Source organism: Nuphar pumila, chromosome 13 (genome assembly GCF_984573655.1).
Source record: "Nuphar pumila chromosome 13, dmNupPumi1.hap1.1, whole genome shotgun sequence".
NCBI lineage: Eukaryota > Viridiplantae > Streptophyta > Magnoliopsida > Nymphaeales > Nymphaeaceae > Nuphar > Nuphar pumila.
The window spans coordinates 93,401,271-93,416,447 of NC_143261.1; the positions used below are offsets into that span (position 1 = coordinate 93,401,271).

General features: G+C 38.3%; 1 protein-coding gene across 2 annotated transcripts in view; it reads right to left on the reverse strand.

The window, feature by feature from the left end:
* Positions 1–10,067, reverse strand: part of LOC149819229 (transthyretin-like protein) — a 54,105-nt gene extending 44,038 nt beyond the window's left edge. The window contains exon 1 of one of the 2 annotated variants that reach the window (XM_089984025.1): positions 9,820–10,067. In XM_089984025.1, the coding sequence (XP_089840151.1) occupies positions 9,820–9,957 (138 nt within the window). In that variant the 5' untranslated portion in view covers positions 9,958–10,067. The remainder of the gene's footprint in view (positions 1–9,819) is intronic. The other variant, XM_089984026.1, reaches the window with a different exon arrangement.
* Between the last annotated feature and the right edge of the window lie 5,110 nt (positions 10,068–15,177).

Below are 15,177 nucleotides of genomic sequence, written 5' to 3' on the forward strand. Positions count from 1 at the left end.
ATATATTGCTCTTCAATGAGCTAGGGTCGACAAGAACCCAAGAAGTGTGAATAATGCACTATTCAGAATAATACATGCACACATAAAATAATGGATTCACCCTTATAGGTGAAATGTTCAAATGGTTAAAAGCACCAGAGCACACTGAATGGGTTAGGAATATATTAGATTATAAATAATGTATCTACCTAGAATGGGTAGTGTATGGTCTATTGGGATTGGGCATACTTGGTAAAATAAAAACCCTGTAATAAAGAAGTTCTAGTAACCCATTCAGATTTATGGTCTACCTTGGAGAAGGTAGGTGATACAGCTCCAAGTGACACCGTTGTTAAAAATATTAAGTGAGAGTATTGTTAAATCGCGACTCACTTGGTCTCTAGTCCTCGAGAGGTAGGAGGTCTGAAACTACCAAATTTTGTCCTATGTAATAGATTCCCTCGACTATTGCAGTTAGTATAGGATGCATCTTAGTTTATGCCGCCTTTGCGGGGTGCTCTCTTGGACAAGCTTCGCCCACTTAGGAATTTGATTCAGTAAATCACTCAAGAAATTAACCTATATAGCATAATAAACATCTCGTGTGATCTCGATAATTTCCCACGAGTACCCGATGAGAATGGTAATTGTTGACGAACTGAAAACAAATACAGAAACCGAGGCAGAGAGAGAGAGACGGTTGTATGAAAAGAGAACTCGTTACACTTGGATTAGGGCTAATCTCTATATTAAATAGAGATAGTCCAAAGAACGAAATTACACCCAGGTCCCTCATTAAATATTAAAATTCAAATAACCTCTAGTTTAGAAAAACTTTTAACTAAAAACCTCTTAGTCTCAACACTCCCCCTCAAGCTGGAGCATAGATATCAATCATGCTCAGCTTGTCACAACATTTTGAGAAAATTGGTCTGGCAAGAGGCTTTGTAAACATATCTGCAACTTGATCTTCTGACTTTAGATATTTGGTAGTGATATGACCAGCTTGCACCATATCTCTTACATAGTGGCAATCAACTTCAATGTGCTTTGTTCTCTCATGAAAGACAGGATTGTTCGCTATATATCTGGCAGCCTTGTTATCACACATCATGGTCATAGGAGAGGAAACCTTCACCTGAAGATCATGAAGAACAGTACGAACCCACATCAATTCAGCAGTTGTTTGGGCCATAGCCCGATATTCTGATTCTGCACTCGACCTAGAAACCACATTTTGTTTCTTACTTCTCCAAGAAATCAAGTTGTCTCCCAGAAACACACAGAATCCTGTGGTAGATTTTCTATCCACTACAGATCCTGCATAGTCAGCATCAGAATAGACCACTATCTCCAGAGTTCCACTTTTCTTGAACAATAATCCCTTTCCAGGAGAAGATTTTAGATATCTGAGAATCATTATAGCTGCATTCCAGTGTACCTCAGTTGGTTTGTCCATAAACTGGCTAACTTTGCTTACTGCTAAAGCAATATCCGGCCTGGTCACAGTTACATACAGTAGCTTCCCTACTAAGGAGCGATAGCTTTTGCTATCAACCGGTTTTGACCCTTCTTCAAACAACTGAACTTTCTGGTCCATGGGAATATTTGCTGGTTTAGCTCCTAACATTTATGTTTCCTTTAATAAGTCAAGAACATACTTCCGTTGAGACAAAACCATCCCTTCACGGCTCCTAGCAACTTCTATACCCAGGAAATATCTAAGTGAACCAAGGTCTTTTATAACAAAGTGTTTTTAAAGATGAGCCTTTGTGGCTTCAATATCTTTCACATTGTCTCCTGTAAAAATGATGTCATCCACATATACTACCATAACAACTATGCCTGAATTAGTTTTCTTGATAAACAATGTATGATCTGCCGCTGACCTATTAAAGCCAAAGCGTGACATCACTTCAAACAACTTCTGAAACCATGCACGAGGACTTTGTTTCAAACCATAAATCGTCTTCCTTAATCTACACACCTTCTGACACTGCCCCTCAACCTCAAATCCTGGAGGTTGTTGCATGTAAACAGTCTCAGATAGATCCCCATATAGAAATGCATTTTTTACATCTAATTGGCACAAGCTCCAACCATGCTGAACAACTACTGAGAGAACAAGACGAATGGTACCCATCCGTGAAACAGGAGAAAAGGTTTCAAAGAAATCAATACCATATGTCTAAGTATACCCTTTTGCTACTAATCTGGCCTTGTACCTTTCAATAGAACCATCAGATTTGTACTTTATTGTATATACCCATTTACATCCAACAATGTCAGCATCTGCTGGGGAATCAACTAGATCCCATGTATGCTGAGATACTAAAGCATCCATTTCTTCTTGCATAGCCAGCTTCCAGCGGTTATCAAGCTCTGCCTGTTGATAGTTCAGAGGAATAGTTTCAGCAGATAAGGCTGAAATAAACGTTTTCATCTGATTTCCAATTCTGGCATCGGAGACAAAATAAGATATGGGATATAAGGTACATTGTCGTGTCCCCTTGCGTAGAGCAATAGGTCTGTTATCATTATCATAAAGATCACTATTGTCAGTAGAACTTACCTCAGGAGAAGAAGAAGATGAAGGCTCTTGCGGAGGTGGAGCTCTACGCACATATACCAATGGAGAATTATTAAATCTGGAAGAGGATGAAGTTTGGTTCGGTAATGAGGGCACAGATTCCAAAGGAAAATGAGGTATAGGTAATGGAAAAGACTCAGCTGGATCAACCTGCAGCGGGGAACCGGTACTGGAGTAATATGGAGTGGATTCCAAGAAAGATACATTCGCACTGACATACTCTCGGCGAGAAATAGGATCATAACATCGATATCCCTTTTGATTTTTGGGATAACCTATAAATATGCATTTTGTAGCTTGAGCAGCTAATTTATCACGGTCAGGGCCAAGTTTGTGTACAAAACAAACACATCCAAATATTTTTGGTGAGAAAGAAAAGAGTGGGGCATTAGGTTTTAGGATATGTAATGGAATTCGATCACCCACAGAAGACGAAGGAATGCGGTTGATCAGATAGCAAGCAGTGGTAATCGCATCACCCCAGTATAACGCAGAAACATTGGATTGAATCATAATGGTCCTGGAAACATCAAGCAGGTGCCGATGTTTTCGCTCAGCCACCCCATTTTGTTGAGATGAATAGGCACAGGAAGTTTGGGGTTGGATGCCATGATCTTGGTAAAATTGTAACAGACCTTTTGATTTAAACTCGAGAGCATTATCAGTGCGAACAATCTTGACAATAGATTCAAACTGAGTTTTTATTTCAAGAATTAAGGATTTGATAATACTTGGAACTTCAGATCGTTCTTTTATTAAAAACACCCATGACAACTTAGAGAAATCATCAACAATAACAAGATAATATCGACACAGAGTCCTAGTAGGAATCTTACTAGGACCCCAGACTAAAAACCTCTTAGTCTCAACAGTAATAAAGAGAAACAGACCTTATACAAAGATCAATTTTCCTTCTGTTAAACTGAAAACATGCCCTAATAATGCAAACACTTCTAATTGGTTATTTGCACATCTTGAGAATACTGCATGTTGTTAATATCCATCTATGATTATGTCTCAGGAGTGAATGTTGCATTGCATAAACATGTATCTGCTATGATAAAAATAGTGTTATATATGGTTTGGTTGTCTGCGATCATTGTGGGGTTATGGTTAACCTACCAAACTTGATGAGTCTGACTCCTATTTTACCATTTTTAAGAGATGACTAGAGGACCACACTCTATCTTGTTTTTTCGTTCTTGGTCTTATTTTGATGATTTGAGAATGTTATCTATTGATGTTTAACAATTTCAATTCAACGATGGTTTGAATTTGGTTTGAAATGAATCATATGGGATTCAGAATTCTCTATCAAACTCGATATGTGTGAGTTGGACCCCAGTCCAATAAGTTTGAGATCCAAACAGTTACAGTTGTATGGTTGCATGTAACCCGCTCAAGATTGGTTAACTTAGATCACCCCAAATATTTTCTGTTATGCTATCAATTTGAATTAAAGGATTATTTATCATTTTACAGAAAAAAAATCAAGTTTTCAAGTTAGAGATTTTGGAGTGTTACAGCAGCAACAACTATGAGGGTCCTAACTGAAGTCATCCTAGCTACAAGTGCAAATGTTTCATCATAGTTTATCTCGTATTCTTGTTGTAACCCTTGGCAACTAACCTGACCTTGTTTCTTTCTAAGGTCTCATTACTCTTAGTTTTAACTTTATAAACGCATCTGCAACCTATGGCTTTTTTATCCTTAGGCAAATCAGATATTTCCCAAGTCGTAGATTTTTCAAGTGCTCCTAATTCTTCATTCATAGATTTTATCCATTCGGGGTATTCGTTTGCCTGATTATATGTGATAGGTTCAAAGTAGGACAAAATCTTAGCTAGACAAGCTCCATATTGTGGAGAAAACGATCTATATGAAACAAGTCTATCAGGGGGTCTAGAGGTCCAATCTGATATTCTAACTCCTAATTGTTGAGTTTCTACGGTGGAATAATTTTCTAGAGCACTTGGTTTATCATTTTCACGTCTTCTATATTAAATTACATTAAGTTCTTCTAATTCAATATTCTAATCATCATGAAGATTAAGTTGAGACTCTTCGTTACTAACATTTTTAAATAAAAAATCATTACTACTTTTAGGTATTAACTCAAATAAGAAAGAATACTCAACGTTCTTGCGCATATTTTGAAAGAAACTTTCATTCTCCAAAAAGTAAACATTCCTTGAGATATAAAGTTTATCCTTTTCTAAATCAAAACATTTAAATCATTTTTGTTTCACCATATCCAAAAAATGCACACGATATAGCTTTCGAAGAGAGTTTAGTATTTTTGTTAGTGAGAACAAAGCACTTACATTCAGAAGGTCGTAATCTAAGATAATCAGAAGAGATTTTAAAGAGTTTTTCGTAAGGAGAAATATTTTGAAGCTTATATGATGGGAGTCTGTTAATAAGATCCACAACATTCAAACAAGCTTCAACCCAAAATTGTTTAGGAAGATTTTTTTTAAATTAAAAGAGTTTTATTGGTCTAAATTATATTTCTATGTTTTTTCTCAGCTAATCCATTTTGTCGAGGTGTATACACACATGATCTTTGATATAAAATATCATTGTTTTCAAAATAAGTTTTGAACTCATTTGACATAAACTCTCCCCCAGAGTCAAAGCGAGAGATAGAAAATTCAGTTTGAAACTAATTTTTGAAAAGATTATGATATTTTTTAAAATTTTCAAAAACTTCATACTTGTGCTTAAGAAAGCATATAGAAAAAAATCTAGTATAATCATAAACAAATATCACATAATAAGAGTAACCACCTTTAAATAAGATAGGGGAAGGGCCCCATACATCCGAGTGCACTAATTCAAATGGTTTAGAAGAAAAGAAGGTCGAAAAGAAAAGAACTTTCATTTTGCCAAGAACACAATCGTCACAATAAAAATTTTTATTATAAAATTTGTTCAAATGTGATACATGAGATAACTTTGATAAACTAGGATGTCCTAGTATTTGATGCCACAAAACTATGTCCACATTTTGAATATTATAACAAAAATTGTCTTTTGGAAGCAAAAGACGATCTATATAGTACAGGTCTCCTTCTCTATGTCCCTCTCCAATCTACTCCACGGACTAGAGATCATGCACCCAATATTGTTTAGATGAGAAAGAAACATTACACCCATGGTCGGTAATTTGAGAAACTAAGAGAAGGTTTAAATTTAATTCTGGGACAAACCTAACTTTTGAAATAGAGAATTTTAAAATACTTTTGAAATTCTCATACCTTTTATATAAAGAGAGGACCCATCAACGGTAAAAACATTATTTTGCGTTGAAGTAGTGCAACATTCAAAAAGCAAAGAGATATCTAGAGTCATATGAAATGAGGCTCTGGAATCTAAAAGTCAAAAAACCCTATCGAGAGGTGAAGATATAGAGACCACAACTCTCAAAAGAGAGTAACAGGAGTTCGTGATTAGTGGATAAAGGGCCTCCATGATTTGAGAGAACATGGTTCCAATAGATTTTGAATCTTCATTGGTTCCACTTCTTTCTTCGTGAGATGTTCCTACGGATTCCACATTTTTGCCTTCTCTTCCCTTGAACTTGGGATAATAGGGCGTGATGTGTCCCGATTCTCCACAACTATGACATACGATGATATTTTTTTCTTGTGGTCATCATATCTAGGTCCCTCATAGTAAGGTTTTGAAAAATATAGTGGTTTGTAAACATTTGTATTGGCACCCGGTCTTGAAATGGCCAAAACATTATCTTCAATCTCCTTAAAATAAGACATGAATTTTAACCTTGTTTCCTCCATACACACTTGAGCGAAGACTTCATGCAAGGGAAAAGGTTTTTCCCTATGAATAATATTGACCCGAACTTGCTCCAATTCGGGTCTAAGACCTCTAAAAAATTGGAACACTTGTTCCTCATGCTTGTACTTCTTTCATTCTTGAGCATCATTAGGCATCTTCAATATAGGCTCAAGCTTAGCCAATTGATCTCAAAGTCTTTTGATGGTATTATAGTATTCCCTCACCGTTTTATCAAATTGTGTGCAACTATGTATTTTGTCTTTAAGATCCCACTTGTGAGCCTTTTTGGGTATAGCTTTGTTTAATATATTTTCAAGCTTCATCGGCTCTTTCAAATTCAAGAATATCAGAGCATGGCTCCTCATGCACACTACCCATAAAAAGGGAAAGAACATTGGAATGACCTACTTCCCACTCTTTACAGGTTTTTTTGTAATCAAGCATAGCCTTTTCTTTTTCAACTCCTTTAAGGCTTTCCTCCTTAGATTTACCATCGTTTCCAACAACTATTTTTGTGAGAATTGGTTGTGGTTCCAATGAGGAACCATCAACAAATTGCCACATACCTTTACCCATGAAGATTCTTTTCACTACTACGGCCCACATATTGTAGTTTTTCACATTAAATTTGATGGAAACAACCGTTAAAATCTCTTTATCAGTCATAACGGAGAGTAAAAAGAGATAGAGAGAAGGAGAGGAAAGAAGAGAAGAAGAATGCTAGAGAAAAAGTTGAAGTTTGATGGTGTGCTTTCCAAGTCAACGAACCAATACTCCACCAATCTCACAATCCTCCTCTTGATCTTCACATACAAGTTACAACCCAAGAGCACCAATGCTCTGATGCCATGTAATGAAATATCACAAACAAATGCCTCTTATGGGCAAGTACAACAAGCACCAATGAATACCACTTATGGGTCAAGATACAATCACAAACACAATGCTACTAATGGGCAAATAAGACAACATAAAAAATACAAATAATTTATTGAGAGTGCTTGAGAACAAGCATTACAAGAGAGAGGGGTTCAACCCTTTTATATATACAACCAACAAGGGAGAGGGCCTTGGGACCCTCCACAACGGCTACAAATAGAGTCGTTCGGGAGGTCCCAACGACTCTTTTAAGGACTTAAATGCCCTTTAGCTAAAGCTAAAGGGCATTTAAGTAACATAAAAGAAAAACAAAAAAACTAAATTACTGTTGTGCCCAGTGTTGTGAAAAGCGTTGAGGCGTAGCAAGGCGCTCCACCAAAAACCGAGGCGAGGCATAAGCCTCGAGGCGTAAAGCTTAAGCCTCAAAATTTCTTTTTGAAAACTTTAAAAAAATTATAAAAAAAATATCTAAAAGTACAAATAAATAAAGAAATGCTTTATTGATGAAATAACAACCAATAAGAAATAGAAAATCTCAAATAAGTACTAAAAAATATGAGATTAACATATAAAAGTAACTAAAAACTGATTACATAACTGAAAAATATATGAGATTAACCAAAAAAAGTTAAAATATACTAAAAAACTGATTACATAACTGAAATAACTGAAAAATATATGAGATTAACTTACAAAAGTTAAAATATATGAGATAATTCTAAAAAATATGAGATTAACATATAAAAGTAACTAAAAAAATGATTACATAACTGGAAAATATATGAGATTAACCAACAAAAGATAAAATATACTAAGAAACCAATTATATAACTGGAAAATATATGAGATTAACCAACAAAATTTAAAATATATGAGATTATTCTAAAAATATGAGATTAACATATAAAAGTAACTAAAAAACTGATTACATTACTGAAAAATATATGAGATTAACCAACAAAAGTTAAAATATATTAAGAAACTAATTACATAACTGAAATAACTGGAAAATATATGAGATTAACCTACAAAAGTTAAAATATATGAGATTATTCTAAAAAATATGAGATTAACATATAAAAGTAACCAAAAATTGATTACATAACTGGAAAATATATGAGATTAACCAAAAAAAGTTAAAATATACTAAGAAACTGATTACATAACTGAAATAACTGGAAAATATATGAGATTAACCTACAAAAGTTAAAATATATGAGATTATTCTAAAAAATATAAGGTTAACATATAAAAGTAACTAAAAAACTGATTACATAACTGGAAAATATATGAGATTAACCAACAAAAGTTAAAATATATTAAGAAACTAATTACATAACTGAAATAACTGAAAAATATATGAGATTAACCAACAAAAGTTAAAAATATAGTAATATACTAAGAAACTGATTACATAACTGAATAACTGGAAAATATATGAGATTAACCTACAAAAATCTTGTTGATTATGTCTCATAAATCTTGTTGTAAAAAAAAAAATTGCACCTTGAGGCACAGAGGGCCACGCCTCAAGGCGAGGCGTGCCTCAAGGCGTGTTTTTTATAACACTGGTTGTGCCCCTAATGGGCACAACTTTTTACATAAGAGTAAATGACTAAAATACCCCCAATGGGTTTTATTATATATATATATATATATATATATATTAATGTATATATATGTACATACACAAAACAATAAGTATATATATATATATATACTTTAACACTTTCTTCCAACTAACCAATTGGTGAGATAATTAATCCTTGACAATCTGCATATTGTTAGTTCTTACAAGTCACCTTGTAAAAGTCTTTTAAAGGCCTTTTTCTTCCCTTCTTTTTGGTGTACAGTATCAGTTGCTTCAAATTCACTTCTTTATATTTCACTAATTTCACCATTTCTATACTCCATATGTGGAAACTGGTTATTTTTTCAGGTAACTCCAAGCATTCTCACACACACACCATCTTAATTGAACAATATATTTCTTGGAAATTTCACCCCCACTCATCGGAATCATACCATTTTGTTCATTGTCTAGAACTCTTCACTGACATAGCGGGTGTTCCATTTCGCAAGAAATTCTAGGTACATGATTTCTCTGACTAACATTCATGGTAAGCTCATAAATTTAAGAAATTTCGAGGAATCACTGATTTTCCTTTGTTCTCAATAGGTAAAAGATTGACAAGACCTTATAAGGGGATCTCGGGGCAACCACTTACCCAGAAAACTGAGATAAGCTGGAAATTGCGTTATGCTCCGAAATTTCAATACTGAACTTATCCAAACTTCTCTGGATATGGATGCATCCGATCTGTACAAAGCAAGGGGAAATAATTGATCGAGTATCGATCCCCACACCTCCGTATTTGTCCAAAATAGATTCCCACATGATCGTTAATAGCCTAGACTTGAAATGCCCTTCACAAGGATTCCAGATTTCCAACTTTCTTTCTCAGGACAGAAGAAGAAGAAACGCAAAAAGAAAATCCTTTCAAGAAAAAGATCATGATAAAGAAGAAAGAAACGAAAGAGAACGAGGAGGAGAAAGGTATTGGGGTTACGTTGTTCAACCAGATGTCCTTGGTGATGTCCAGTGCTTGCTCATAACTAGCGAAGGGAGAAAACCTCGCCATCTCTCTCGCAAATCTCGAGCTCCCGCAACACGCCAATAGTTCCTTCTCCTCCAAATCGAACGCCATCTCTCTCTCGCGCGCTCTCAGCCAGAGACGTAGCTACGCCACTGCAGTAAAATAATTGGAGACGTGATGAGGGGAGGATTTGCTATACCCGGCGTTGCAAATCCCGATATGTGCTGTTTGGATTCCCAGGATTTGCAGATCTACTCTACGGCGCACCTGTACGCCTCCTTGTGATGGTCTTCACATTGCAATCCCCAGAACACAACCGTCCTTCGGATTTTCTCAGCAAAGGAAAATCTCAGGATAAATTCAAAAAATTTGTTTTTTTAATCTTGGAAAAAATAAACATATTTAAATTTCAAAAATATATAAAAACGATAGAAAATATAAGAAAAACATTGAAAATACGAAAAATATAAAACACACATGCTGATAATGTGATAATATCTTGATGTTTTCAGAATAAGTGGTGTTTAAAAAAAATGTGTTTTTTTTTTAGATTATATCGGTTTTCAAAGATCTCACGGTATAGCCAAGAGATGTTCAAAAAATGGCCAATATGAATATGGGGGCATCGGACCCTCGATTCTAGGTAGGGATGGCAGTGGGGCGGGGCGGGGGACAAGGTTTCCACCCCCGCCCCGCCTCAAAATTTTATCCTCCACCCCCGCCCCGCCTCCGCGGCGGGGATGGATTTTATCCTCCACACCCGCCTTCATCCCCGTTTCATGTCCTCCACCCCCGCCCCGTCCCCGTCCCCGTCCCCGCCCCGTCCCCGTCCCCGCCCCGCCCCCGCCCCGTCCCCGTCCCGACCCCGCCCCCGTCCCCGACCCCGCGGGATGAGCGTGCTCGTCACCGGCGCCGCTGGCTTTGTCGGCACCCACGTCTCGCTCGCCCTCTGGAAACGCGGTGACGGTGTCGTCGGCCTCGACAACTTCAACGACTACTACGACCCCTCGCTCAAGAAGGCCCGCCGTCGAATCCTCGGCGACCACGGCGTCTTCGTCATCGCCGGCGACATCAACGACGCCCGGCTCCTGGCCAAGCTCTTCGACCTCGTCGCCTTCACCCACGTGATGCACCTCGCCGCCCAGGCCGGAGTCCGGTACGCTATCGAGAACCCGGCGTCCTACGTGCACAGTAACGTCGCCCGGCTCCAGGGTTAGGAAATTAGGGAAGGGAGTTAGGGTTAGTAAACAGTTCATCTGAGTTGGGGGCGGGGATGGGGCGGGGCCGGGACGGGGATGGGCCGGGGGCGGGGCGGGGATGGGCCGGGGCGGGGATGGGGCGGGGCGGGGCGGGGCGGGGCGGGGGAACGTGCCAGTCCATCCCCGCCTCCACCCCCGGACGGGGATGGATTTTAACCTTCATCCCCGCCTCCATCCCCGTTTCATACCCTTCATCCCCGGTCCAAACGGGGCGAGGCGGGGCGGGGCCCCGCTTTCCCCCGGTCCACTGCCATCCCTAATTCTAGGTTAATGCAATGTTGTAAGAATCGTCTTCAGGCCATGAATCGGTTTCCAAACGATTCAGATGAATTGGGCGATACTGATTTAGAGCTGAATCTAAATCGCCCAACTTTTAACCAGAGAAAGGAACATGTCAAAAAATTATTAAAATATTATTTTTATTATTTTTTATTTTGAAAATTAACTGGTTCAGGTCATTTGTGTCTATTTTCTGCCGATACGTTGTGTATCAGGCAATTCAGGCCGATACTGACTGCACAAGTGATATGTTGAAGCACACTTCCTTGGTGTTTTAGCAGGCGGATCGAATAGTTTTATGACGTCACGGATGGGGCCCACACTTGAGCAGTAGTAGTAGCAGTGATGAATGCTGCTGACAATGCACAAAAAAAACGTATTATGGAATATCACCTCATCTTGCTCTCCATCTATCAACATTGGTGATTGATGATCCTTGGAATACAAGAGGGTGGTGTATGTTCTCGCCTGATGATTCATTGAATCTCACGTTTGTGTTCGGGGTCCGAATGAGTGCCACGTATGTAAGCACATGGGGCTCGTATTCCTGTGTATGTTGACATAACTTAGCATTGAAGTCGGGTACAGTTGCAAAGACTTAAGTACTCTTTCTTGCTATTGTTGTCATAAAATGATGGTTTGAGAAAATGACAAAAATATCTTTCATTCAAAAAAAAGAAAACAAACGGTTCAAAAAAAGGACAAACATGTCCTCCATCCAGAAAGTCGAGGATGATGTTGACTCTTCAAAGTCTACATAGTGAAACGAACCTTAGCCGACGATCCGATGGTGATCCAGCGAAACGATGGTGAGCCGGCGATCCGATGGTGATCCGGCGAAATGAACCTGAGCCATCAAAAATGTCTGTTTGAAGTTTTCGGCGTCATCTTTTTCTTCTTCCTTCTCCGTAAAACATTGTAAAACCCTCTCTCTCTAGAGAAGAAATCAAGGGAGGCAAAGAGTCGGCAATATGATGGTGATTGTCATCTTCTTTCTACTAACAGTGGCCGGAATGTTGCTCTCGTCCAGCGGGCAACCGACTGCGACGGCTCCTCCTTCGCCTTCGAGGGACACCTACAACAGAATCTTCCTCCAATACACCTACAACGAAGTATAGCATCCGGCTTCCCCATCATGAACCTTAAGACTGCCATCAAGATGGTTGGCGACTACAACCTGATCACGACAAAGATCGTGCTCAAGGGGCGGTGTTCAGCATCACAATTTATGAAAATCGTGTCGCACAAAAAAAATGGTAAATCGTAAAATCGAGTAGCGATTTATGAAAATCGCGTAGCAAAAAAATAAATAAATGGTAAATCGCTATGTGATTTTCGTAAATCGCTATATCGAGTAGCGATTTACGAAAATCATGTAGCAAAAAATAAATAAATGGCAAATCACTATGTGATTTTCGTAAATCGCTATATCGAGTAGCGATTTACGAAAATCACGTAACGAAAAAAAATGGCAAATCGCAAAATCGAGTAGCGATTTATGAAAATCACGTAGCAAAAAAATAAATAAATGGTAAATCGCTATGTGATTTTCGTAAATCACTATATCGAGTAGTGATTTACGAAAATCACGTAGCAAAAAAATAAATAAATGGCAAATCACTATGTGATTTTCGTAAATCGTTATATCGAGTAGCGATTTACGAAAATCACGTAGCGAAAAAAAATGGCAAATCGCTAAATTGAGTAGCGATTTATGAAAATTGCACAGCGAAAAAAATGGCAAAGCAAGTAGCGATTTACGAAAATCGCAAAGGGGAAAAAAAACTGAAAAATCGTGGGAAAGGGTGTTATGAAAACCTCGAGCAAGAAACAACCGAAGGAAACATGAGCACCACGATTAAACAAAACACTTTATTGTTCTTTTTCAATAGTTACAAGAGGGAAAGAAAAGAAAAAATTTATACAAGGCCCTCAAAAAAATTGGTCCGGGGGGCGCTGACCGCGCAGCGAAACCCACGCCGGGAGGAGCCCCCAGACCCCACTCTTGTAAGGGCAAAAACTCTGAATCAAGCTCCACAACTCATCAAGTTGAATGATGCTACCCATGCCGGGGGGAGCCCTCAGACCCCCCTCTTATAATTAAGGGCAAAAACTCTGAATCAGGCTCCACAACTCATCAAGTTGAACGATGCTATAGTCAGTTTGCGGGTCAGTCGGTGCTTGATGGAGCAATGTAGGATCGTCAGCTGGATGTGCACAGAAGCAGAAAGAGAAGGGAGAGAGAGTGAGAGGGTTGATGTTCATGGCCTTCTCCAGGGGGGATTCTTTTCTAGGATAATCCTGCAGGGACTGAGTCTTAAATAACCATTTTCGGAGTACTTAAGTCTTTACAACCATTCATTTTCTAAAATCATTGTATTTTTTGGCACCAACGAAGGAAAGAGTACTTAAGTTTTTGCAATCGCATCAAACTCCAACGCTAAGTGATGCTTACAAACATGAGGATACGAGCCGCACATGCTTACATACGTGGTGCTCTTTGGGACCCCAATCATGAGATGTAGCTACCTTGTTGAGTGGGGGGAACATATAACCTGCTTCGTTGGAATACTGATGCACCTTTGATTTTGAGGACTCAGAAAAAACTATCTTTATCAACTACTACTCCACATAGCAGAAGCAATGAAAAATAAAGAAAGATTGATGCATAACCCTAAACTAGAACTAGTCCCAAATGAATCTCTTAGACACGAACTGCACCATGCTGAGCTCCTGCATCAAATACGCAGTTAGCTGAACCTGGTGAGTTCGAATTGGGATCAGGTGCAATATGATTGCGTACTTTAAGTGCCCTCCTCTACCTAATCACCCACCATTTGCTGTTGGGCTCCACAGTTGACAGGTTGTACCTCAGACAAAGATGGTGGGTGATACACTCAAGGAATGCAATCACATTGCACCTGATCCTCCTTCCCTGAGTTCGGCTCCATCTCCATTCAGCTTCTCCAAAACGACCTCAATGCTGGATGCAGGAGATCTGCAGGAAACGTCTAAAACATGTGATAGGACAGCTGCTGTTAAATATTGGGCTATGATTTTGCTCAAGTGCTCGTTGAAAAACGTTTGTTAATGGTACTTTGGGGTGGGTTTCAAAGTCAGAGTCGGAACTGGATTGGTTGGATTTGCAGATGGATTATGGAAACGGAACCACAGCTGAGAGTGAGAGAGAGATGCTGTTGTTGATGGCCATACTTCATGCTTTGCTTTTATGGTTTGGTGAAAGAAGGGCAGGAGGAGAATGCAGGCTGCCGAGAATAAGACATGCAACATAATGAGCTCAAAAACGATGCACCTCCAAATGCTAAAGAGATTGGTAAAAAGCACAGCTAAAGTTTTTGCAATAATAAAAAACAGACCTTCTATGCTTTAGATATATTTTTTTTTTGTTAAAAACACACCTAAAAAATTTCCTAATTGGATAATGACCAACTCCAAGTTTGCTAATAATCGAAAAAAAAGGCCAAGGTTTTCTTTCATCAAATTGCTGTTAAATGTGATGCAATTACTGTTTTACCCTAAAACAAGTGCAGTAACATGAATACGTGCATCCTGGCTTTTTTTTCTACAAAGGGATGCCAAAAATTTTATAAGAGAGGTTCTTCTCACAAAACTCACAGCATTGATGGTTGATTAAACTTGGATAATCGGTTTGCTTGAAAATGAAAGTGGAGTCAATCTTTGGAGCCAAAGAAGGGGGGAATCAGTTGCGGCTTTTATTTCGAGAAAATTAGAATCTATAACCCACTGAATAAAAAAATAAGAAATCATTGAA